We start from the raw sequence: 27807 nt of genomic DNA on the forward strand, positions 1-27807 counted from the left end.
GGGGGGGTCGGACTAGATGATCTACTCAGGTCCCTTCCGACCCTAGAAACTATACTGAAAATCCCAGTGCCCTTTGGGCAGCAGGAAGAGGAAGCAAACACACAGCCCATGCTGGCTACATGCAAAAGCCATGCTCTAGCACCCCGCAGCTTCTGACCTGAGCCACTGCAGGTGTGTGGCTGCATTTCCTGAATCAAAAGCAAATGTGTGTCTAGTTGTTTCTGAGTTTAACTTTGCAGTTTAGACTAACCTGCAAAGACTGAATCGATTCAGCCTTGGGCTTTTTGACTGTCTGTACTTAGCCTTTTTGCCTAGGAATGGGACAGAAAGGAGTGTACAAGTTTCTTATACTATTTGTACCATCAGCCAGCTAACTTGCCTGTATAGGCTGAGGTTGCAAAACCATTACCATTTCTCTCTTCTGGGTGGAAGTAGTAAAAATAAAAAAAATATATATCAATAGTGACCATCTCAAAAGCCACCTCAGAATTTTTTTTTTAAAGATGAAAGAAACCTAACTTAATTACCTTTTCATCCTTTACTTCTTTTTCTTTCTGTGTGGACTCTTTTATTTTATTCTCTCTCTTCTCTTTCGCTTCTTTTTCTTTTAATTCTTTCTTATCCTCTTTTTCTCTTTTCTCCCTTTTCAGGTCCCTCTTATTTTCCTTTTCTTTTGTCTCTCTCTTTTCTTCTGTATCCTTCTTTACACCAATATCTGATTCAGGCTTTTCTTCATTTTCTTTTTCTGTTTTTATTTTTTTATTTGGATGTTTCACTGAAGAGATCTCATCCTGCAATATTTAAGCACAATATATCACATCATACTCAATACCCATGTTAAAAAATATTATAATGATCATATTAGTAATATAAAGAAAACAAAGTTGACGTAGACTGTTATATTTGCTTTAATATCTCTAAAGTGCAGTTAAGTCACAAAAATCTAACCAAAAAAGGATATAGGTACTGCAACAGATTCTAGTGCTCAGGACATGCACTTGGAGCCAGGGGAAGGAGAGCTGTGTACTAGGTACTTCTAACTTGAATGGTCATATGCTTCTCTCAGTTATGAAGAACACCAAATGGCCCACACTCCTCTACTCTGCTTCTCTCCCTTCAAGGAAGAGGGAGGGAGGGAAAATACTGGCTCCCTGGGCTGCCCGGGGGCAAACTGTTAAGGAGACCTGTAGAGACTCTGTCCCTGTTCTGCCAAATAGCTGCTTGGCAAGACAGGCAAAAGAGAGTTCTTCTGTGGTAGGAACCCTCCCAGAGGCCTAGGAGGATTCCAATCCCTAGAGAGTATCTTCCCTTACCTTCCCCCCAGCTTTAAATGCTACCCATACTGGCCAGCTAAGCAGGCAACAATTCGAAAGCCCATGGACCAGGGAACCAGTACCAAGCAAAGTACCAGCTGGGACCACCCAGTTCCTGGCCAGCTTTAAAATAACTCCATCTTGACAGCTTGCTGTCTTCCTAGGCAGAAACGGACACCTGTAGAAATGGACGCCTGCCCAAGGCCTACAACAATTTTGAATATGCTAAAAAGTACACTATTTAGGGTGCAAACAGATGTCAACTTTGTGCCACCATCAACATTTTTATGGTGGCACAAGTTGAATGAATGACAACCTTGCCCCCTGCAGTGCTTCAAGGGAAGTCCTATACTCATTTGGCAAAGGACAAGTGAAGTTCTGATTACTTTGTTTTAGATTTTTTTGTTACCTTAAAAACAAAACAAACAAACGAAAACCTTTTAGCAGCACAAGCTGCTTAGACAGTCCAATAACCTGGTTATTCTCTCTAACTTGCAGCAGATTGGACAAAGAGTAAATAAGCTTTAAACATCACCTGAGTTGCTGTTTATATGTTAAAGTGCTCAACAGAAATACATATAGAAATATTAAAACTAAAGAATTAATACTTTCTGTAATCTCTCTTCTTTTTAAGTCTAGTTCTTGCTTCTTAAGGTCTAGTTCCATTTTTATTGTCTATTTAAATATATTCCTGGTCTAAAGAAGAGAGCTGAACATGTTTCGTTTTAACTAATATTTTTACCAATTAGATACACTAATGCAGATCATTGTGTGGACACACTTATTTCAGATTGAAGGTTTCTTATTTAAAAAGATTTTAAAAGTTGTTATTTAAAAGGTTTAAAAAGATTCCTAATCAATTTAAGTTAATCTCAAGCCTGGCTTAAGATGAAGTAAGTTTCCACCTAAGATTTTGTACTGGTTTATCTATTAAATAGACAACAGTCCTACACTTCCCTTTCTACTGGCTTCTCCTGGGGGCTAGGAGTTGATGAAAAGACATGTAGAGAAGAGAAGAGAAAAATGTCACTTTAGCTCATTGCAACTTATTTCCTGTCTGAAGAATAGAGATGGCATTCCTTAATCATATTTAAACTAGAGGTGAAATGATGAAGATTTTCTTGGCTGATACTGATAGCTGATTAAGTAGCTCTATTGGCTGATAGCAATCTGATAGCCAATTTACAGGAATGCAGCCTGGAGAGCAGCACCCTACTGGTAAGTCTGTGGAAGGAGGGGGGCAGATCAAGGCCTCCATAGTGATAGAGGGAGTAGGGCTGAGGCAGGGGCAGGCACTGCCCAGCCAAGATGGAGCCGTGGACAGCTTGTCAGGGGCATGTGGAGAGTGCCCCCCTGGGCGAGGCATGGGGGGGCATGTGCCCCCCAGATTTGTGCATGGGGCAAGATCAGGCTGCCTGCTGCAGGTTCGGGGCAAGGGCTGCGCCAGCTTCTTCCCACTGGGGAGGCTAGGCCAGGGCTGCACTTGGGGTTGGATGGTAGCAGAGTGGACTCAGCTGTGTGGGACAGGCAGCGGCAGCACTAAGTGGGGCTTGGGGATTATGGTTACCCCAAAATTCCCCGTAGCCACTCCTCAGTGCCACAGCTGCCCACCTCATGCAGCTGAGACTGCCCTGCCCCCACCTACTCTGAGTGCAGCCCTCCTGCCGGGAAGAGGCTAGTGCAGCCCTTGGCTGATTTCACTGCCCTGGCTGGGGACACCTTCCCGTGCCACATTCCCTTCCTCACCATGGAGTCTTTGATCTACTACCCCCACGCCCCCTTCCCCTCCCAGACTTATGAGCCAGGCGCTGCTCTCCAAGTTGCTGGGCTGCATTCCTGGCTGTGTGCATACACATGGCATTTACTGGTGACATTATTGGCCTAAAAAAAAAAAAAAAAAAAAAAAAAGCTGATAGCCAATGTTAATTTTCCTGTTATTGGTGCCGATCCATTATGCAACCAATATACTGGTAAACCTCTAATTTAGACACTGAGATATACTGATAAAACCCAATATACAAGGGCTAAGTGTTATTATTGGCCACAATAGTTACCAGTGGTCCACTCAAAGAATCAGTAGTGATACCTTAATCAGAAACATTCCAGCTTTACATTTATCTACTATACTAGATTTTTGTTTCCAGCCACAAGGACAGTGAAGCCATTAAAAAAAATCTTGAAACCAGACAATGCCATTTTTATTGTTTTGAAGAAACGAAAACAATTTCAACTGTTCTGAATTCTGTAATTCAGCATCCTAACCATACAGTCATATTTTCTTTACCATTTAAGTGAAATCCTCCTCCTCCACATTTAATTTACATAAGATTAACAAGAGGTACCACAGAACACATATGAAAAATTCAAATGATAAAAGCACTTTTCTGTGAGTGCCATTTTAACTATTCAGTGAAGAATCAACATCTAAATATCATGGAACAAATAGAACTGCAGATGTGGTCCTTCAACAGAAAGTATTTCCAATAAATAGCACTAAAATACGTATTTTTAAATTAAATGAAGATGCTCACCTTATAGTCATCTTCTTCTTCATCAGATTTTTCTGAGGCTGGTAGTGAAGAGTCACTTTTTACCTCCTCTTTCATTTTTGCAGATTTTAACACTTTATTCTTCTTAGTTCTCATTTTCCTCCGCTTTGAATTTCCCTGAATACAAAGACACCGTTATTTGATTTGACAGAAATACCTTGCCGTGAGTTACAGAGAAGGATTTGTTTGTATGTTAAATCTAATTTCATTATTAATTGGCATTCAGATATAAAAAGTATTCAGTTTGACTAGAAATGGAGAAAGCAGTTTGTCTGACAATAACGAGAACATACAAACTAGTACAAACTTCCTATATGTTCTAAACATGTGAGCTGGTCAAAAATGGACTGGTTAACTTGGCTAAAAGTGTGTAGAAAAACCGAATAGGGAGGGAGGGAGGAAGCAGGCTAAGGGAGTCGGGGGCAGGGAAGAGGCTTGACTAACATGTCCCACAAGCACATCACTACTATATTTTACTACTGAAGATCTAAATATCACTTACTGCACCAGAAAGTCTTTGTGCTTCCTTTCTTGCAAGATCTTTATTGAGTAATTTAATGAGGTAGTCTGCACGAGTCTGTAATTGCTTGGCCTGGGGTTTCTTATCTGGATCATCTGGCAGAATCTGAGAGCAGAAAAAAAAAAATCATATATTTACATAACTTCTCTAGTTTGGAAGGCGAGACTGGAAAATGGCAAATAGACTGGAGCAGTGGACAGAAGGACAGGAGTATGAACGTGGGGAAAGTCTTCATGAAGTTAGATCTACTCTGATTCTAGACAGCAAAATGTGCTAGTGTGCTTGAAAGAGTGGAGAATCTCTTAAAATTACCTAAATTCCCTGCTCCCTCCCCAGCAACATCTTTTAATATAGGGAGCTTCGAAAAACAAATCGCATACATGAGGGCTACAAATTCTAGTAACCAGTCCCAGCTTTGAGTTTCTGTTCTAAACTATAACGGAGCTAGAAGACCTTCAGCTACTGCATCATATAGCCACCAAGGGCTTCACGTGCTTATACAGTAAAGACATCTGTTAAGTAAGCAAATAAGGAACGGTGGGGGGGAAAAAAGTGTGAAAATTAATATAAACAGAACACATAAAAGACTAAACAAAGCAATAGGAGGGGAGAAAATAGGGAATGCCAGAAGAAAAAGACAGAAAGGGATGGCCATAACATCTGCTAAATTACCATAAAAGAAATTCCAAAAAGTGTAATGGACATATAACTTTGTGCAGCTTCAGCTACTTAAAAAAAAAAAGCAGTTTCAATTCTTTTTTAGCAACATTATCAATCAAATAAAATGTGTACACCCAGTTAGATGACAGAACATACCTTCTGTGTCAAGCTCAGGTCAGGATCCATTTTTATCATTTCCCAGCTGCCATACCCATATTCATAGATGCCTATTAATAGATTAGAATCATCTTCTTTGCCCCAATCTATATCAAAATGAGCTGCCTTGGTGTGGCATGGGATGACATATCTAGAAGGAAGAAATTGTAAGTCAGATGAGCTATTTTTATTTCTGAAAATGGAAAGAATAAGGGGTGGAAGAGCATTATATTTATAAATGAAGCTCTGACTTGTTGAGAAAAGTACCTCAGATAATTTTTAATACACATTTTACTCATTTAATTACATAAGTACTGTTATCTGTGTTTCAAATAGCCCACATGGGTCCATACATTTATTAGACTCTGGGGGGGTCTATGTGTCCATTAGACTCTCGGCAGTTATTTAAAATGTTTCATAGTTAGTAGGGTCGGAAGGGACCTCAGCAGATCATCAAGTCTGACCCCCTGCCATGGCAGGAAAAAGTACCGGGGTCAAATGACTCCAGCAAGGTGTTCATCTAGCCTCTTCTTAAAGACCCCTAGGATAGGAGCCAGCACCACTTCGCTTGGAAGATGGTTCCAGATCCTAGCTGCCCTGACCATGAAGTAGCGCCTCCTGATATCTAGCCTAAATCTACCCTCTGCCAGTTTGTGACCGTTATTCCTAGTCACTCCTAGTAGTGCTTGGGGGAACAGGGACTCCCCCAATGCCTGCTGGTCCCCTCTGACTAGGTTGTAACAGGCCACTAGATCCCCCTCAGCCTTCTCTTGTGGAGGCTGAACAGGTTCAGGTCCCTTAGCCTCTCCTCGTAGGGCCTGCCCTGCTGCCCCTTGATCATGCGAGTGGCCCTCCTCTGGACCTTCTCCACGCTGTCCACATCCCTCCTGCAGCACCCAGAACTGGATGCAGTACTCCATCTGTGGCCTGACCACTGCCGCATAGGGGGGAAGTATCAGTCTTGGTTACCTGGGTATTTGTGACAGAAAATTTGATGTGATCCAAATTTAACACCTTCAGTGACATTTGAGTCTTCAGACAGCCTATAATGAAATCTATAAGAGGCAAGAATTTTTGTGCATACCCACAAGTTAATGCCAGGCCCAACTGCAATGTGATGAGATGTGTGTCAACACCGTTCTGCCAGAATGGTGCAGGTGCCTAGAATAGATCAACCCTGTGCTAACTCCATGGAGGAAAAAGAAGGAAATCTATTACCACCATTCAATATAGTGAAAAGGGGTTAACTACAGGATCCATGTACAATGGTATAGAGCAGTGGGGGGAGGGGGAGGGCAACCTTTTTGGCAGGCATGCCACAAATTAGCCCTCCACCATGTCCACCCCAATCCCCTTCCCAATCTCTTGCTTAGCTTTTTGCTTCCTTTCCCACCTGACACCACACAGTTTGTTCCCTCCCTGATCTACTGTGTGTCATACACTTGTGGTAGGTACAGCTGCCATAGGTTGGTCACTCCTGGTGTAAATTGCAGATTTTTGTTAATTATGCTAAAGTGTTCCATGAATAAACTCATAAAAGTATTAAAAGTTTCCAGAAAATGGCTTCTTTTCATACTAAACAACTATTCACCTTTTCCTTTCCTCTGGATCTGAAGGAATGGATTTGTGCAATGGTGCCAACTCTTCCTCATGAGAGATGACCAGTTTTGCATTCACTTGTACTCCAGATATTCGGAATGTTGGGCCTTTAACTTTTCCAAGTCTGCCTCCTTGAATAAAGGAAAAAAAACATCATTTATGTAAAATCTTTTGTCTATAAATGAGAAAGTACTAATTCTGTTTTTATCAATGATCACATTTAAAACAGGAGTCAGATTCTGATTTAAATGTCCAGCCTGCAACAGTACATTTTTAAATCTTAGCAATCAAATATATATTTACTGCTACTGAGATAAAGTTTAAACTTCTGGGTAAAGTAGAAACTTAGGGTGACTATACACATTCTCAGGAGAGGGGCTTTAATAAAACACCTGCAGTGTCACATGTATTAAGCATCCTGCATTTCAAAATGGCAGCGGGGGTGCTATAACTAAAACATGTCAAATAAGTGTTAGTTAAAGCAGCCCTACTGTCATTTTGGAATGTGGGGATGCTGAATAAGTGATATGGAGGCTGCTAGAGCACACTAATTGGCACGCTCCAGCAGATTCGATTAATCAAGTCGGCTCTGATGCGTTCTAATTAGCATGTGTCAGAACAGAGCTCTGTCATATGTACAGGTGCCCTTTCAGTTTACTCTTATGGTGATTCATCTAGTGAGGGGTGAAATAAAACACCTTTACCCAATATTGTATCAGTGGTGCTCAATCATTTTCCCTTGTGGACCAGATAGGAAGTGCCTAGTTAAATTGCGGGCTGGATGGTAGTTTTGATTCAGTGCCTGGCACCGAGGCAGTCACCATCTAGCTATGCAGAGTGGGGAGGAGGGCAGCCCAACCTGAACCTACCCCTGCCCTGTGGGGGTGGTGTGAGAAAGGAAAAGGGTTCTGCATTTACCAAAGTTAGAATTTGAGAATAATAAACCCAGACATCCTACTTTATAGATGTGCAAGTACTTATTACTGATAAATTATTTTTATTCCATTTTGTTTTTTGTTCAAACATACTCTACCTGCTCTTTCTTGTCCAGAAGAACTGTCTTTTAAAGCCTTAATGCATCCATTATGCACGAGCTCCCCCAATCGTCTAAGGTCTGTCTCAGATTTATCAACTAATTCAGCATCTCTAGCTATAGCATCCAACCTGTAATAAAACACAAGAAGTTTTTACACCTCAGAAATGTGATTGTGAATTTCTCCTTCAAAGTGTGAAACAAGAAAGGTAATCATATCAGTCAACATTCACCCTTGTGCATTCATGCCTCTGGTATGCTGTATTCAGTTCTGAGCCAAAAAGTTTAAAAAGACTAGAGAAAAAACTAGAAGAACTGTAAAGAAAGAAAGTGCATGTGATCCAGACATAGAAAAGATGATTCGGAAAAGTGAGGAAGCTATTTATTCTTATACAATATTGGAATGTTTATGTATTTAAGTTTGACAGTATTTGCTTACATGACTGCAAAATGTATAAATATTTTCAAGAGAAGTCAAGGTGAGTATTGTTCTCAGATTACAAATAATTGGCATACGAAAAAACATAAAGACCAAACATTAGGAAAAAATACTGAAACACAAAACTGGTTGGGACAAGAACACTGTAAATCTTTCAACAGGCTTTGAGCAGAGCCCAGTATGTCCTATCAAGCAAGATTGCTGAGTGGATCATCACTGAGCATTACTAAACAACATTTTAGTTAAGACAATATTGAGAAAGATGCAACTAACACTGCTGCAAATTATGATGATTAAATGACTCTAAGTGTGTTTTCTTTTGGCTTTCAATTTATATAAACGGAGTAAGAAAAATAGAGGTTATTCAGATGGTTTAATATTAATATAAAAAATTAGTAATGTGTTTTCCCTTTGAAGATATGGACTCTTCATATCCTGTTTTAGTCTTATGAAAGGTAAGGTTTCAAGTTGCTACACAACTACAATCAAATAGCTTTACCTTTCCAGAGGGCCACCAAATTTCTTGTAACTCTTGATAAACCTAATAACAGAAAATAATTTCATTGTGTAAGCACCAGCTTAATTGGCTATGTTGTTTTAAAAAAAAATCTATATTGAGTATAATATATATTATTGCTGTGCAAATCAAGTTATATTTGCATCGTTATAATGATACGAAAGAAAAAAAAACTTGGGCAGTGTACTGAATCAAGATTATCCACATTCAAACGAATATAAATATTATAAATGAAACAATAGAAAATACAATTTATTTCAGAAATTACTTTATTTTCACATGACCATAGATATTCAGCAACTAGATGCATCTAGTCATAAGATCAAATGTGGATTTACAGCAAAGAGTGATTAATGGATTATAGTATGCCTCATAATTAAGAGGAGTTAGTACCAACTCTAGAACGATTATTTTAATTGCGAGTTAGATAACATGAAAAGAAAGATTTAAGTAATAGCAATTATCTGTATGGGGGTAGTTTTAGGATGATAAGAGATATGAAACAGAGTGAGGCAGGACAGAATATTCCCTTTTCACTAACGATCATAAATTCCAGATTATTTGTGCAGTCATAAAAAACATTCCTGACAAAAGCAGTGGCCTACTGTATGTTACCAGGTAAAATGGAGAAAGAATGAGGATCTTAAATTTAAAAATTATGTTTCCAACCCAAAATACTCTAGAAGATTTACTATGATTTAATGGATATGAATTTAAACACTTTGATTACACAAACAATCCAGCAATTTTTTCAAAATCCATTTGTGTAGAGACTAACAAAAATGAATATTCTCCATCATACCAAAAATGCTTTCAGCACCAAAACACTGAAAGGACTCACAGTACGGATTACTTATTTTAAGCGATTAAAGTGTCATTTTATAAAGCATCACAACACATAAATACAATTACAGTGGTGAAAAATTTAAGACAAAAAAGACTAAAACAAAAAGTACCCTCTCAACTTCTTGCAGGCCTACCTACAAAAACGTGCAGGCTCTTTATCCACGGTTTTGCATAAAACAAAAACACATTTCCCCTTTATATGCATATATTACAAAAACGTTCACCATTATAGCAACTAGTTTTTGAAACTGCAGTATCAGGGGAATTCAGGGATTAGAATCTGTATTACCATGAAAGAACTTTAAAAAAATATCCAAGTAAATGCTTAATACAGTATCCCTTACCCCAAGTGGGTTCTCATTCTGATCATGTTAATTGTCCATTATGCCAGTACTACATTCATATTTAATGTAGGAGACCCATATGGTTACAATAAATAGTCTTATTTCAAATTCATGAAAAATAGACTCTTTCATATTTCTAAACAATAATCTCATTTCACACCTATAAACATGCAGGTTCTCCCAACCTCCCCAACTTACCGCCTAATCTCTGCATCACTAAATCCTTTAATATTCTCTCGAGGAATAGTTCGTGGTCTTCCACGTTTTTTGGGTCGTTTCCTTTCGGAGATAGAATCACTATCAGATCCAGAGTATCTTCTATTCCGACTACGTCTTCCTTCACTCCCATTAAAACTAATCTGAAATTTCAGAAAAAAATAAAGTAGCATGAACATTTTTGATTAAATAATTTTAACGCAGGATCATTTTTTAAAAAGGAATGAAATGGGAGAAAGTCAAAACGCAGAGATACCTGTTTAGCACAGTTTCTCATTCTTGGACGCATATAAATTTCTTCAAGTTCCTTCTGCCTCTCCTCCTCTTCTATTCTTCGCCTATGAACCTCTGGAATGATTTCTTCCCAGTTTCTTGAATTTCGTTCAGGCTCCAACTCAATATCATCTTCATCCATGTTTGAAAAGTTGGCCACCTTATGAATGAGAATGAATGTATTTTTGCCAGTCATAGTATAAGAATACACTTCCACATATCACAAACTAATATTTTAGGAAAATACAGTTTATATAGTCATAACAGTATATGCAGTTTTTATGTCTACTTATCTGTTTATGTGGTAATATAAACTTTGTGGGCTATTTTTTCATAAAGCCATGTACAACCCAATACTCTTCCCTGTAATAATGTCAGAAGAGGGAAATGGAAAATATGAAATGCCTAATTTGCATTTAAAAATTAATATAATTTAATCTGGACTATAAAAAAATGTAATACCGTTATCAGTCATGATTACTGAATTATGATTATTGTATGATATCTCAACAACGCAGAGTTAAAGTTGTTTGTGTGTCTTTATATATTGAGATTTCTTTCATGTGTGATTTTCAAATTTCCTGATCTGATAAAAATCAGTGTTTTTACATTTAGGCCACTGGTATGTACTTTTGACCTTAACTAGATTATGAGGTTGCTTTTTGTAAGGAATTATTTGGGCTTACCACCAAAAAATTCCTAAGGAATGCAACAAAAAGAAGACAAATAAATGGGATTTTTTTTTTTTTTTTTTACCAGTTCTAGTTCAGTTTAATTTTTTTTTTTTTTTAGTTTTGACTAGTTCTGGTTCAGTAAAGCCTGAATTAAATTTCAGTGAAAAGACTCATCTATAGACCAATGGGAAGTGCTACCCAAAGCAGATACTACATGCTTATTTAATCTTCTAAAGGTATAAAGCCAAAATCCATCCTGACACCACTACTTTGTGGAAACACATCACTTTAATATGGATGTTACATGTTGAAAAGAGGTATAGTTAACATTTTTCTAACAAATTCACAATCATTACAAAGGAAATTACCATCGATTACAATGAGCAGAGAACAGTACCTTAAATTGGGAAAGTAACTCATCTCCTACAGTTAATGGGCCTGGCTCATTTTCCCGAGTTTCAGCCCTCTTCAAGATTTCATCTATATCCATTTCCTGAAAAAATAATATTTTGCTTTAAATTAAAAAAAAATTTGAAAAGAGTGATGTATTCAGCATATGCAGAAATTCAGTTCCACTTACTTGGGGCTCTTGTTCTTCCCCTTCAGGTTCTTTAAAAAGTTCCTCTGCACCAAACTTTAAAATAGCTGACAACTCTTCCTTATTAAAAGGAGTAGAGCTGAAATAGAAGAAATTAGCTTTCAATTTCCATTCATAACAGAAAACATCTAGACTTTATATTAGCAAATAATTCTATTTTTTTCAGTATTGGTTCAAAGACATTTTCTCCTCAATCCATTGTTCAAAAAAGTTAGATCTAACATGGAAAATGAAGGGTTTTTGAAGAAAGCACTATTCCAAAAGTATTAAGAATGCTTTATATTACTTATACAAACTTTATTTCATAGTCTTCTTCAATCAGTATCTTAAAAGACTAATATAAATGAAAAATCATTTGATGGAAATATTTCCAAGCCTTCTGCATTCCCCATTATTTTACCTTGAAGGAGTGGAACCTGTATGTAGTACAGTTTTGCCTGTAGTGTCCATTCTCTGAATTACCAAATGATCCAACACCATTTTCTTTTTGGCTCTCTCTAGAATATCTTCTTCTACTGATCCCTTTGTGACCAGCCGATAAATATTTACCTACATATGAAAAAACCAAACTTTGTGAACGTTTTGCAAGTTACTCATAAAAATCAACATTTAAATGGATCTAGGACTATAGAAACAACTTAAAATGGGATGAAGATAAATTAGCGTACTAAACTTTGGTTTCATATCCTGATTTTTGTTAATAGATCTTAACAAGGGCACCCCTGGAAAGTATAACTCTTCTATTTTATGAAGTCATATTTCACAACTAAGATGAAAGGAGCAATTACATTCTTGAATGACACAAAGTCTCCCTATACATGTTTCAGATTCAAACCTCAACCCATGCTACTTGCAATTCTCACTGTGAATTCAATTTAATAAGTCATGTTTCAGTTGTGAATGTAATACAAATGTACATGCGATTTTTCTTAAATACAGTTACTTTTTCTCAATAGATTTGTCACTCTATTTTATAAAGTGATTTTTTTAAAGCAGATAAATGCTGCCATTTAGTATCTTATTTACATTCACACAACTCTACCTGTGTGCAGAACATACTACTTTAGCTTTGGGGTGCAGCCAAAATGTTCATACCTGTTTCTTTTGCCCAATTCTATGAGCTCTTGCCTGTGCCTGCAAATCATTCTGTGGGTTCCAGTCAGAATCAAATATAACTACAGTGTCAGCAGATGCCAAATTGATACCTAGACCTCCAGCTCTAGTAGACAGTAAGAAGCAGAAATCCTGAAATTATAAAATAAAGGAACAGATTGTAAGCACAAGCAATCTGGCCAAAATAAATAAATAAAATCAATCTGTAGCAAAACTTAAAATTTAGGTGGCAATTCATTTTTGCGGCAGGAATATCTTTCTGTCTGTAGGCTGGTTAGCACAGTAAGGTCCTGGTCCATAAACAAAACTCCTTGGCCACGCAAATACAATATAACGAATATATCTTAACAAAAGACGTTTATGAAGTTTGGAGTCACGGGATTCCAAATCCTATTAACAAAGATGAATCTGTCTCATCCCTTAATACAAGTATTTCCTTAATGTTAAAGGAGACCAAAGGAGCCCAGAACTCTAGAACAGAGCCAACAGCAGCTAGAAAAAAAAATGGCATATCTAATGTATGAAGTGGTATGATTGGGAACATTTGGATAAAATTAATTGTGGTTTTTTATTTAATACGCGTCTGAGGGCTTTTATACATGTACATGAATTTAATATAGCAGGAAATTCACGATCTGAATTTTAAAAAATGAGTTACTATCTAAAAGTCTAATTAATTAAATATTGCAATGGACTGTTCTTGACACAGTTCAAACTGTTGGTTTTTGGTGTACCTTTTTAAGTCCTGTGTTTTAGTAAAAATACTGGCCTGTTATTTACATATCAATATGTAATAAGTGAAATTAGATCTACTCAGTGTCAAATATTCTTCAAGAATAGTTTTAATCTTTTCCTATTATATAATAAAAGGGCAATCCAAACAATATCATTACAGTTGTCTACATATCTATAGAACTATATTTTTTAAGGCTGAGAAATATGTTTCTTTTTGTATGTCTATTATCTAACAGACTTTTTGGTAAAAGATGATTACCAGTCAAGTGAAAGTGTACCACTGGGAGTTGTACCCCTTAACAGTGCCACAAAGCAAAATTCTTTAATATTTGTCAAGTGCTTTAAAATACTTAGAGACAAGGTATTAGAAAAGTACAAAATATTATAAAGATATGTCTAATCCTCTTAGTTGTAAAAGTTACATCTAAATAGATACAAATGTTTCAAAATACAGGCTAATTAACCTGGCTTTTATGCCCCAAAACATGAATGTTATTATAAAAGTTTTTATTATAATTGCCTGTAACAAAAAGAATTTAATAGAAAAAGATGTAGAAAATTCTGGTAAGGTGGCCTACCTCTGATCCTTCTGCATTAAAATGATCCAGTGCTTGTTTCCTCAATTCCCCTTTTATTGATCCATCTAGTCTCTAGAAGTATTGAACACCATCATTAAAATACTGTTCCATATATCACATACTAATTACAGTAAAATTTGAAATATGAACTAAAAGTACTGCTATAAAAATATGAATTTTAAAAACTCTATACATATAAAAAGCCATCAAATTCAATTTCAAAATAAGCTTCTAATATACATCATTTGGCAGCATTTCTCCATATAAAGTCACTTTTCTAGAAAAGATGTATAGCCTTGTTAACTTTTTTTTTTAAAAGTAAAACTGTAAAGATAATGTGGCATGGCAGCTTCTACAACAGAAATTCAATGCTGAAAAGGATTACAGAACTCTCAGTCTCTTAGGCCAACACAGATTCAAGAATACAGTTTTACCTGAAAGGGGAACTGACGATACTTCAAATATTCTGCTAGGATGTCCAGCATCCGCACCATCTGAGAGAAAATAAGAACTCTGTTGCCACGTTCCCGTAGGCGAATCAGTAGCTTGTCAAGAAGGATGAGTTTCCCGCTGCTACGAATTAAATGCTGCCAAAACAATAAAAACTCTATTACAAAATGAATCCACATCAGTTAGCATGTGTAACCAGAAGACTATTTTTATTATAGTACAGACTAAATAATGTGTACACGAATCTAAAATGCACTTAGTGAATAAATTAATCATTAAATATCTTTCCCCAGATACTTGCCAAGGATGACATAGTAATTAGTAACTTATGAGTAGAGCTTTTTTCTGGAGTAGTAACTTCCAGAACAAAACTCCTAGAACTTCTAACTAAGGCTCTCAAGCATTTCAGTATGCTATACAGTTTGATACTCTCTTCTAAGCATGTATTAATTTCCAGTTCAAACTGCATTACAGTACACTTAACACATATGGTTGTTACAGAAATACATTACTACTCTAGTCAACAGCTAAATAGTAGTGGTGGTGACTGGGGTACAGGCAGAGGATATTTGTTTTATACCACACACTTCACATGCTCATAAGGTATTGATTATATTAACATAAAATACAGTGGTTCCTAACATACTCTCTCTACCCTCTTTTATTCTCCAATTTTCACCCTCCTTCCATCCCCACTGCTGCCCTATAAACAATACAAGTGGTTGGACTTATTTCTTCAATTTTACTGTTTAATTTTTAAGTTTACTAGCTTGCATGAATGTGGGAAATTCCCAAGACACTGCAAAGAGGCAGCTGGCTTAGGAATACAAGCACATTCAGATAACCATTACTATAATCAGAACTGATCCAATTCACTAGAATTTAGTATTCCTAGACCATGTCTACCAGTTTGAATTCTTCTGGCAAGAGAAGTCAAAGAATTCTTACGTGTGAATTTGGGATATGAAGTTTGGCACTTAAAGACATGATGAGAAACAGAACTTTAGGTACTAATTAAATGTCAAATTTCCAAAATTTTAGGCAGTTACCTAGTTTTAAGGATGCAAATTCTGTACTGCGATGCCTGAATACTACTTGAGAGCCACTTTTGGTCACCATGACCTAGGTAATTTCCTTGGGTAGAATTAAGGTGGCAATTGTATATTGCTTTCCTTTTTTCAATAATTAACTCACATTCTTATTAAAATTAATCAGGGAAGCTACTACATAGAATAGGCATTTTTAAAAATAATGGCTGAAGAATATTTCTGAAAATTATGGCCTATGATTTATGTAGCCACTCAATATGCCAAGTTTTAAATTAAATACCTTTTTGCCTTCTTAAGAAACACTTTAAAATATGAATTACACTGGAATTATGAGATGTCACTTGGTGCTCCTATGAAAAGTATTTAAAATGATAAAAAAGTGCTAATGAAGATTTTTTTTGCTCTCTGATCTTCAGAAGTTTCTATAAAATAACATTTTGTCACTATTCACCAGTATGAAAACTATATTTGGCCATGGCTGAATGCACCACTGATGATGGTACTTTACCATATATTTCTCAAGTCCACATGGGTTTACAAAATTTAAACAGTATAATTATTACACCGGTACTGTGGCTTTTTCATTTGACTGATTTACTCTAGCCAGTTATGTGTTTTTTTTTAATTCTGTAACTGATTATAAATAAAATTTCTAACTATGAAACATAATTCCATGTCCTATATGGGACACAAAGTTTATCACAAGTTTACATATTATACTTGTAACAAAATTTAAAAATGACTAAATACTGTACAAACTAGATGTACGTGTATTTCAGAAATAAAAGATAACAAGCAGAACACACTATTTTGTAATGAAGACTAACATCTTTACCTGTAAGGCCTCCTGTTTATTATAGAATTCATCATCATCTGGTGGTTTAATGAGGTAGCAATGGTTACAACACTTCTTGAGTTCCATCATGATATTCAAAAACCCTGAGGTACTGCCCTTTGAACCTTTACTCAGGGCTTTATAATTTCTGGTTAAAATCCACCTGCAACATAGAATATATAATATAAATACTTCTTAACCAAATTTGTGCAGTGAAAAACAAAAAATATGGCACAGAGATGCTAAAACAGGCAAAACAGAACAAAGCATGTATCATACAACTTATAAATATCCCATTCAAGAAAAACTAACTGAATTGGCTTAAACAAATCTGAACTCCACCAAAATCAGTTTTAAATATCAATTCCATAAGCTACGGGTTAAAATCTTGGCTCCATTAAAGATAAGGCCAAAACTTCAGAGTACAGGCTTTTAACACATCAGTCAAACGATAGAAAATTCTCTCTGTTTAGCACTCTGAATCATGCAGACACTATAAAAACACCAAAAACATTTTTGCACAATTTTCTTCATTACTTACTTGTAATATTGCTTCTGCAATGCACTCATCTCCATCCTCAAAATTTGTTCAACTTTAGCAGGTAAAGATTTTTCTACATCTTTTTTAACTCTCCTCAACAGGAATGGCTCAAGTTCTTTGTGAAGACTTGCATAGCCAACTTCTCTCCCCTTGCCATGCTCCTCTTCAAAATCTTCCCAGGAAGAAAACCTTCAGTATAATACAAAGGATCACAATGATACCTTTTTTTTAAAAAATGCACTAGTTTGAAGTGTTTAAATAAAATAAGGAAGATAAGAATAAAGAAGACCTAGAGCACAACTCCCAAGACTGTACTACATAGATAAATGCAGTTAAATTGGTTCACCAAACCAATTCAAAAAGGGAAATATTAATTTTGTTTTTTTCAAGGAAAACTCAACATTTTTGACAAAAACAAAACTTACATGCAGAAAGTTTTGATTTAGCGGAAACTGCATTGCTGTTGGAAAAAGTATGCTAACTGAAAGCATTCAAGTCTCTCCGAAAATGTTAGAAATAAACTTGAAAATTAAATTACTGTTTGAACTGCCTGCTTTGTTTAATCATTCAAAGATACTTAAACAAACAAACCAACCAACAAACAAACAACCCTCCCAACTGCCCTTCAACATGGCGATCAGCTTACCGTCATTTAATTTACTATCACAGGACATACAATGTCACAGATTTTTAGCTAAAACTCCTCCAATTAAGTTAATAGCTACTTGTATACAAATACTAGTGACAACAAATGACCCATTGCATTTTATGGGGGGAAAAAAACAGATTTAAATATTTTTACGCAAAATATGAATGCATGTGAAGTGATAACAATTAGTTACATGCACAATGAAACAATAGTAAAACTTTTAACAGCGACACGCTGCAACTTCTGGTTTTGCTTTTGCCTCAATCAGCATGCCGGTTAATAGAACATGCCGATTAATAAAATGCCAGATAGCACAGCTTTTGCTGTGTTTTGTTTCAATTCCACTGCCAATTCTCTTATGTGTAAAACACAATTAATTGAACATGAGTTATCAAAGGTCTACGTTTACTTAAAATCAATTATATTAACCTTTACAGGCCTGAAATAAACTTCTTAAAGAAACTCTGGCTCACTTGACTGGCTTCACTGCCTTTGAGGAATGGTAAACTGTATTGTATTCAATTCTTTGAGCACTTGTGGATTGTTAGTACTTCAAAATTGGGGACTGGAGGAAGTTTCAAAGCAACTCATACCAGGCACAACTAACAAAAACTCAAGACTCTAGGGCCATAATTGCTCTTTCCTTTATAGTTAACTCTCTTTGACAGTTGTAGATGGACATGTACAGAAAGTCTTTGGCTTCAGGGACATCAAATTTCATATTCACCTGAATCCTGATTTATCTAATATTTTCAGATGTACTCTCCTTTTCTTCCCTTAATTTGTTCCAGGTCATTAAATTGTACTTTAATTGGGTTTTTCACTTCAAGAAGAGGTTTACCACTAACAGCAAACAGAAATTACTGGCTTGAATGCAAAACCATTATTGAATGTTTGTGATATCCATCTGTTCTATTTTATTTTATTTTAACAAGCATTCAATCTCATCAGAAATGAACACTTATTCTATAAGGCTAGACCATCCTGCCTAGAAAACAGAAGTGTTGCTATTTATTAAAGTTGATTTATTTTGGAATCAGAAAGACCTACCTAGGCAGGTGGACTACTTAGCAGGGCAGATCCCTTGGATTATCTACAGCATCTATGTTACTAGCTGAAATTCAGTCATCAGTATAAGAGTAAGTGTACGTGGACTGAACGAATGACCCTTACTTACACAACACTTTGTAATCTTTTTGGCCATCTCAAAGGGGACAATGATTGCAAGTACATGGAGAATTAACTATGTAGAGACTGTCCTTCGCAATAAGGCGAAGCAGCATATAGTCAGTGTTGTAATTCACATTCAATTTCTAGCATCAATCAATATTTTTTGGTGGCCTGCTGCAACTGAAAACTTGTAAACTTTTATTACAGTAACTTATTTAATGCATCACGAACATGGTACATTTACTGCGTGTTTTAGCTATGACAGTGTTTTAAAGGTATTCTCTGTCCCCACCAACTGTGACATTTCTTAAGGAGCACAGCAATATTAACAAAAAATAGACAAAAATGACATATAAAATTGTTCTTTACTTTTCTGGCATGATGAAGTGGAGCAAAGACCAAAGCTCTTTGAGAGAGTTCTGCAGAGGGGTTCCAGTGATAAGAAGACGATGGTTGGACTTAAAGTCTATTAAGGTTTTATACAGAAGAGAATCATCATTTTTCAAACGATGAGCTTCATCCACTCCTATAAATGCCCAGTTTAGACCACCAAGGAATGACTTAAAAGGGGGAGGAAAAAAACCCAAAAAGCAAGCATTAGATTAACAAGTAATTCCTATGATTATTTAGAATGATTAAGATCAAGCTATGTATTTTTTCTGGTATGAAGAAATAAAATTCAAACATTAAACTGATAGCCAGTTTTGCTGATCCCTTTTACTAGGCTAAACACAAGGCAGAACAACTCATACTTTTAAAGACTGAAATGTGTACAGCTCTATGTTTTAATACTGAATCATGCCTTAAGTTGCCAAAAAGTTTTTTAAGCCCTGGAGAAAATATTGTACTGTATTTACTTGAATCCAAGAGGACTCATTTCTCCCCATCCTCCCACCATCAACATGGGGGCAAGCCATCTTAGATTTCAGTACTTGCTCTGAGTTAAGGGGGTTCATGTGGCGGGGCGGGGGGGGAGGGAAATCACAGTGTGGGGAATGTATGGGGAGACTGCATGGTGGGGGCAGGAAGCACAAGAGGAAGATCTGCTGTGTGCAGCTTGAGGCTAGCATGGGGGAGACAGCATAGACTGCCTCTCCTACTTACCTTCTTCTCCCACTCCAGCCTTAACCTGGACATGCCTGGAGCTGCTGCCACTGCTTCTACCTGGCCAGGCTGGGGTCAGAAACAGGGCCACAGCCACTGACTGCCCCAGCAGCAGAGAGAAGCTGCCACAGAAGGTAAGTGTGTGCGTGTGTGGGGGGGAGGGGGAGTGGCAGTGGGAGTGCAGGGGGCAAGGAGAGCAGGCAGCAGGGGGTGGGAAGGCTGCAGGGTGTCAGGTACAGGCATGGGAGGGAGGGGCAAGCACCAGGGACTGGCAGCAGGGGGTGGATCAAAAGCTTGGAGGGGGCAGAGTGAGTGGAAAGCAAGTGGCAGGTAGGACAGGCAGCAGGGGGGGGAAGACAGTGAGGGTAAGGGGGTACGGGGTCTGGCCCCTTGCCCCCCCTGCCATTGCTTTTACCACAACAGCAGTGGTAGGGGAAGAATTTACAATGCCCGCCCCCCGTAATTATATTCTGTACAAGGAAAATTACTACACATTTATAAATTTTTCCTGTACAGAATCTAATTACTAGGAGGACATCTTAAATCCAAAGTCATTTTGGATTCTGCTAAATTCAATATGAGCCACAAAGAATTCCCCAAGCAATCCCAACAAAAAGAATCCAAACTCAGCAGGTCAGAAAACATGGCATTTCTGAAAGTCATCACCTCCACCATCACTACAAAAAGACAAGAAACTATAATTTCAGGACACTATCCCTTAGTTTTTTTATGATTCTCTGATGCTGTTCTATGGTGTTGCTGTTCACCACCAGGACTGAAAGAATACTATAGCTATTAAGCTGCCTCAGTAACAACAAAGAAACAAATGTTTGCAAGGTACTAAAAAAATAATTAAAAAAACACAACATTTCTATATAACTGTCATTTATGAAACAAAGCTTGCATATGCATTCAAGCAATGTTTAAAATAAATGTAGAGAAAAATGCAACCCCATGGCACAGTAAAGTAGATGTTGTAATCTCTGTTTACTAAATAACTGTATTTTCTATTAAAACTCACCTTATCCTTTAGCAGAATCTCATAAGTTGTCAAAAGTATATTAAATTTTAACCGTTTGGTCTGTAGATGCATCCATTCATGAGTTCTTATCTACAAAGGAAAGTTGAAAATTTGTGAGAAATTTAAGCTAGCACATAGGAATAGCATTAACTTCCATCGCTAGAGCAATGTAAATGTTGAACAACAAACAGTAATCTAATTCCTGAAAAGAACATAACAGCAAAGAGCTTCACTAGCAGGAGGGAACTGGATTAAGATGCAAAGTCAGGTACATCATAAATAGTCACATGTAATATTTTTAGGTATGAATAAATGTCAAAGTGATAAAAAGAAAATTAAGAAGTCCACCTGACCACTCTAGTAAGAGAAGACGTGCTTCTCTGACATAAAACAACATTTTAGAGGTAAGAAAGAGGATGTTCAACTATTTTGCACTTTGAATTGTAGTTTTTTGTATATTAGCAGTTTGTTCCAAAATAAGAGGCATATACATGCTTTCATGTCATTACAGTCTAGGATAAGTATGAATATTTACATTTTAAAAACTTTTTTCTCAAACCAATAAAGATTCATTCTTCCAATACAAAAAAGACAAAGAAAAACAGCCCCAAAACAGCTTCCCCATGCCCCAAAACAGCTTCCCCATGCCTCATTAATATGATTCCTCTACATACATTTTTTAGTTTAGTAAAACAGGAACTAGGTAAAGCTCCTTTAAATGCAAATGAGAAAAACTAAGAAGATTTGTTTTGGTCAGTGATTACACATAGAATATTTCAAAACTTCAAGAGGAAGAAATTAACAAAATGAAAAGTTTGTTTGTTAACATCTAAGAATATTGCACTGTGTCTTCTTTCAAACTTGGCCTAAAACAAAAAACTTAACAATGCTTACAATTCACTTACACCAAAGTTTATGTAAATGCACTGATCAGAAGTAAAACAGTCAACTATGATGAAATTTGAAACAGCCATGACTCAACATTAAAGCACAGATTTAAAAACCTCTTGAAGTGAATGGGACAAATTGCACTTTTCCAAGCTACTGTTTCTTGTGCCCTTAATAGCTGAAATAGACATCAGCATATCAGTTTGAACTGTTTTTCCAGACAAATTTCAAATCAATGCATCTGTATGATACTTTAAACAAACTCCTTGACAGTAATAAGCAGAGTCTAGGAAGAAGGAAATTAAAAAATGTATATAAAGATTTGTAGTAGCCCAACAAAATTTCACATTTGCATATCTTATATGATGAGTAGTTCAAATGAGTAGATGCTTATTTCTAAAACACATGAGTTTAATATTAGACAAATGTTTAAGATAATCATAATTTAGTATTAGGCTTTTCAATAATGTAAAGAAATTCTTACCATGTTTCTGCTAGTTATATCACCTAAATAAACCACAGCATTCATCTGAGAAGCCCATATCTGAATTTCTCTTTGCCAAGATGTCAAAGTGGAAAGTGGCACTACCAGCAAGAAAGGCCCATACAACTGATGTTCATGAAACAGGTAGTTCAGAAAGGAGATCGTCTGTATTGTTTTACCTAGGCCCATTTCATCTGCAAGAATACAACTGTTCCCCCTGCAAATGGAAAAAATAAAACTGGTTGTCATTACATTCCTAATCACCTGGAAGGAAAAAAAGAACCAGATTCTTTAATGGTTTTGTAAACAGAAATTCAAGATTCACAGAAAGACTGTAAATATACCACCCCTAAAAGAAATGTAGCAAGCCCAGTTTTTGATGATTATATCTTTAAACAGTATTACATTAGAAATACAATATGAAATACAGTTTCTTTAAAGTTTTTAAATAGATTTTATGCATTAATTTTAAAGATATACACCAGTTCATGGGGTTTGGATTCTGGATTTCAGAACTGAAAGAAAAGCTCTGGAAATCCTACATGCCATTATCACATGACAGACTACAATAAACTTGCGTATAATTTACATGTGAAAACAGTTCCCCTGAGATGTCCATATTATGTTTTACTGTTCCAACAATTAAGTTATTTAATCGGGTTTTATGGATGTCTGCCATTTATGAGTAATAACATTTATTTCAGATTATACTTACTTGCACCAAGAGTGAGCAAGCCAGTTCAGTCCATTTAACTGATAGTCTCTCAACTCCAAGCCCTCATGCCCTCCAATATATGATGGCTGCTTCTTTAGTGCAACAAACCTTGGTCTCTGTTTTAATACCTTTGAAAGGGAAATTGGATATTATTCCTATTACTGAATGGTTTAAGGTATTCAATATGACTTTTAAAGAAACACAGAAAAGGAAGAACTCGAGACACTGAGTCTAATCTACTATTATTAGAGTGGATGGCACAGCAAATAATCCCGCTCAAAAATCCGTCTCAAAATTAGTTAGGTTATTGGATTTAAGTTCAAGGAGAAGGATGAGAAGAAATAACATTAATATCGATAATGTTTTAAATGTTAAACTAATAAATATAACTCTATTTATTTGTCTAAATAATCATTTATGGGAATATTTGTCTGCTAAAAACTAATGCTGCTCTTGACTCACATTGCATATATCAACTGTGAGTACTAACTTGAACAATTCAAATGACTCAGTCTGTGAGTGAAAAGATGTAATATCCCACCCCTAACTCCTGGAACCACATAATCCTTTATAATTTGTTTAATTTCTCAATCACCAAAAATCTACAAAAAAATACCATAAATTTGTACTCACCTTGCAGTCCTTAAAAGGAGTGGTCTTGGATTGATTTCTGCTAAAATACTCATCAATACGTGCCTGAAATTTTTTGGCAATGAGAGCACCATCTTCCCAGCTACACTCAGAATATGGGAGACCCTGCCATTTGCAGTAATAATCTGGATAACCTGCTGCTGACTTCTGATTTGAATGAGCTGTAGAACACAATCAAAATGCCAGGTTACTTGGGCATTTATGCACATACCTTTTAGTTCTCGGACAAGCTGGAGATTTGCTGCTTCGGAAAAGACTCAATTAAACAAGTCTGCTCCACGTGGGAGCTGACGTGCACCATGATGCACTGCTTGCAGTTGTATAAGTGGCAAAACGCACGTCAGCATGGAGAAAATGGTGGCAAGTGCACTTTTGAACAAAAGCATCTCTGAGGCGTTTTAGGTCAAAAGCGCGCCACTGCCATTTTCTTGGCGCTGACGCTCATTTTGCCACTTATACAACTGCAAGCATTGCAGCACCGAGAGCTTTCATATGTAAAAATACCCACAGTCTTTATTTTAACTACACGCTTATTTCAGTTTTATGAAAAAATACATAACATGACTTCAGAACGGAGCAACCCATGGCTAATTTACATCCTAATTAACCTAATTATTTTAGTTTGAGAGCAAAACAGATCATGTCTCTAATGCACTTATTATAAATAAAATACAAAATCAATTATAATTAATATTATTATACTTATTATAATTATAGTATCATCATATTATCTTCAGCATTATTACCATTCTTCAATTTATCACCTACCAATTATTCTTTCAACTATTTGATACTGTTTATGCAGATCATCTGTAAGTTCTTGCTGACAGTTATAATATTCCACATCTTCTGGAGAAGCATTTTTCAGCCTGGAATGGAAATTATATACAATATTCACTTCATTGTTTAGTTCTAAAACTATAACAATTTAATAGTACTAAAGCCTTCAATATAAGCATAACAGGAATGTTTTTGGAAAACTTTTTTAAAGAAAGAAATGACTGCAGGGTGAGACTGGAGGGAGGGGGGGGGGCACTGCTACTGGAAATACTGTATTTCTCACATATAAGTAGCCCCTGATTATAACGTGCACCTGATTTTTGGACGGCTTCAAGAAGAAACAAATATCTTACCTTGGAGTATGGGTAAGTACCCGAAATCTCCAGGGCTTGGTGCCAGGGCTGGAGGTTTAGGATCCAGGGTCTATGTACAGGGTGCTTGGGAACCAGGGGCTGGATGCTGGCCCTGACCCTGTAGGCCAGGGGCAGGCAATTATTTCAGGTGTAGGGTGGCTTACTGAGTTTTGGCAAGCCATTGAGGGCCACATGACAGGCAACCAGGGATAGATAAATATTAAATTTTCTGAAATTTTTAGGGGTCCCATGGGCTGGATAGAATGGCCCACAGGCCACATTTTGCCTGCCCCAGCTGTAGACCAACCTAATCTAGCCATGGCAGGGCAGGGGGCTGTGTGGTGGGGCCTGACCCAGCTGCAGTGATGCTGGGGCCCATGCAGCAGTTTCAACCCTACGTGCTGGATCCAGAGTTGTATGCTCATCCAACCCAGCACACAGCCCTGAAGCCAGCAGGTGGTCCTGGAGCCAGTGCACAGGGTCCATCTATCAACCTGATCCTGTGTGCTGTTGGGGATGGGAACTCCCCATAGGTCTGGACATCTGGAAGCAGCAGCAATATGGGGTTCAAGTGGTGGCAGCAATAACTACCATGGCTTTGTGAGCCACGGCAATTAATGCTACTACTGGTCCACACCCCTGACCCAGCCACCAAATGTCCAGACCCATGTACATCACAATTTTCCCCAACTTATTTGACAGACTGCACACCACCAATTTAAAACAACACAACCTTAAGTACTACTGGCAAATTTTTGTCATATAAAGTAATCATAATAATCTGTTAATGCACACCACTGACAGGTTGTCTGCATACCACTGGTGGTACCCATACCACAGACTAGGAACTGCTGCTTTAGAATTAGGTATCCTGGTTGTAACCATATTGATTTAGGGGCAGAAGGAATCAGAACTCATGGTAGAGGTGATCTCTTTTATTAGATCAACTAGATTTTTCCAAAAAAACAAAAAAACCCCCACCAAACTTTAATTGCAAGCTTTTGGGCACAAGCACCCTTCTTCAGGCATAGGAGAAAAGAACTTTTTTTCTCCTATGCCTGAAGAAGGGTGCTTGTGCCCAAAAGCTTGCAATTAAAGATTTTTTTTTGCAAACATCTAATTGGTCTAATAAAAGAGATCACCTCTAGCACAAGCTCTGATTACTTTACAATTATGCTTTCAAAGAGAGAAGACAGTATGTAAGCACACATACTATAATAAATAAATATCTGTATTATGAAAGAGATTCATAGACAATATTCACCATCGCTTTGTTTCTAAATCTTTTTTCTTATAGTTGTCCAGTTTCTTCATTCCTTTCACATTCTGTTGCTTTAAGGTTTCTTCAGTCTCCCATGTGTTATGTATATGGGACCAGCCTTTCCATTTAATCAGATACTGAATTTCCCCTGGCTCCTTTGATTTGTCAAACCCTGCATTTGGATCACCATCTGCCTCAACTGCATAGATGGTAGTTGCAGCACCAGTTGCTAGAAGGAAATCACAGAATAAACCTCAGCACAACATTCAACAATGTTATAATACAATTTAACTGAAAAAGTTTTTATAATATAAGCATTTATCAACATGCAACCAACAACTTCTACATTCTTCAGATCACATAATCAGAATAATTATTTTATAGAAGGATATAGCAGTTGAACAAATATCTTTAAAAGATTTAGTAACAAGCAATTTATCCAATAAAACTGCTGCCAGTAAGTAGAATAAGGATGAAATAAGGAGGAGTGGAAGGTGGCTAATATGTAAAAGAGAAGACAGATGGGCAACTTAGGAATATCTAAAATATGCTTATGAGAAAGAGAAAAGTATAACTGGTAAACCTGCCACTATATACATCTTAGGTAAGTGTCCATCCTTCTAAAAGGTATAGTTTTCTTGGGGCATCTGTTAACAAAACATGGAAGCAAGGGGTGTCCTTTAAAAATAACATGCTGCACCCACTGCCCTTTGGACACGCATGCCACATGTGGAAATTAGAATAATACAAATTAGCCAACATGGAATATCTTTGAGGTTAATCTGGCATTTTAAGGCTCCAAAAATCCCTGGCCTGTGTGGCAAATTGCACATGAAAAAAAAATCACACAGTAAACGTTACATCTACAGATGTCTACAGAAATTTTACATTCTGACTGATCAGCTGTAAGACATCTGCGATCCATCGTGCATCCATATACAAAAGCAAGTTCAAAAGCACACAATCACCAAACTAGAATGGTCTTGTACAAGGTGATTCACTTTGCTTATCATTCACTGGGTCGCTTTACAACAACATATAGTGTCAATGTGGCCAGAAATTACTGGGATAAAAGTCCCAATGTAACAAACATTCCTCCTAGTACCATAGAACCATAAAAAAAAAAAAAAAAAAAAAAAAAAAAAAAAAAAAAAAGCACAGCAAAATATTAAAAAAAAAATCAGGATTGTAAGGGGCCTCAGGAGGTCATCTAGTCCAAACCTCTGCTCAAAGCAGGACCATTCCCAACTAGATTATTCCACCATCATTTTACAAAACACTGATTATCGATCAGTTTTTAATGATCTAGTCCACTTTCTGCATTCTTACCCAAAAGGGGTACATTTTCCAGAACCACCACCCCCACGGTACAAACTGAACCGCATGTAATATGGAGAACATTTGCATGCTACCAAATTAGCTTCTCTGGGTGTGGGTGGGCTGACGTATGTGCCGGGGCTACCCTGTGGCTCCTCCCAATCACCCCGAGGTACTGCTTCTGGCAGCACTGGAAGCACACAGGCTGCGGATCCTGCTGTTTCCCGCTGCAGCCCCTCATCATGGCTGGTGTGGGCACATCCAGGGTGCTGCAGGGGCTGGTGCTGCGAGCTCAGCTTGGAGCCTGGGTCCTGCTTGCACGTGTCTCATAGTTTCATAGTTGGTAGAGTCAGAAGGGACCTGAGCAGATCATCAA

General features: G+C 37.0%; 1 protein-coding gene across 1 annotated transcript in view; it reads right to left on the reverse strand.

The window, feature by feature from the left end:
- Positions 1-27807, reverse strand: part of CHD1 (chromodomain helicase DNA binding protein 1) — an 87134-nt gene that overhangs the window by 20062 nt on the left and 39265 nt on the right. The window contains exons 7-30 of the mRNA XM_019532416.1: positions 26118-26343; positions 24489-24589; positions 23703-23881; positions 23070-23197; positions 22355-22571; positions 20983-21072; positions 19227-19417; positions 17039-17227; positions 16498-16660; positions 14598-14750; positions 14164-14235; positions 12833-12982; positions 12138-12286; positions 11720-11816; positions 11537-11632; positions 10449-10625; positions 10175-10335; positions 8769-8810; positions 7831-7961; positions 6790-6928; positions 5199-5349; positions 4365-4487; positions 3845-3979; positions 528-791 (exon numbers count right to left, since the gene is read on the reverse strand). Of these exons, the coding sequence (XP_019387961.1) occupies positions 528-791; positions 3845-3979; positions 4365-4487; positions 5199-5349; positions 6790-6928; positions 7831-7961; positions 8769-8810; positions 10175-10335; positions 10449-10625; positions 11537-11632; positions 11720-11816; positions 12138-12286; positions 12833-12982; positions 14164-14235; positions 14598-14750; positions 16498-16660; positions 17039-17227; positions 19227-19417; positions 20983-21072; positions 22355-22571; positions 23070-23197; positions 23703-23881; positions 24489-24589; positions 26118-26343 (3524 nt within the window). The remainder of the gene's footprint in view (positions 1-527; positions 792-3844; positions 3980-4364; positions 4488-5198; positions 5350-6789; positions 6929-7830; positions 7962-8768; positions 8811-10174; positions 10336-10448; positions 10626-11536; positions 11633-11719; positions 11817-12137; positions 12287-12832; positions 12983-14163; positions 14236-14597; positions 14751-16497; positions 16661-17038; positions 17228-19226; positions 19418-20982; positions 21073-22354; positions 22572-23069; positions 23198-23702; positions 23882-24488; positions 24590-26117; positions 26344-27807) is intronic.

The sequence above is a fragment of the Crocodylus porosus genome, unplaced genomic scaffold (genome assembly GCF_001723895.1).
Source record: "Crocodylus porosus isolate Cpor-Errol unplaced genomic scaffold, CroPor_comp1, whole genome shotgun sequence".
Lineage (NCBI taxonomy): Eukaryota > Metazoa > Chordata > Crocodylia > Crocodylidae > Crocodylus > Crocodylus porosus.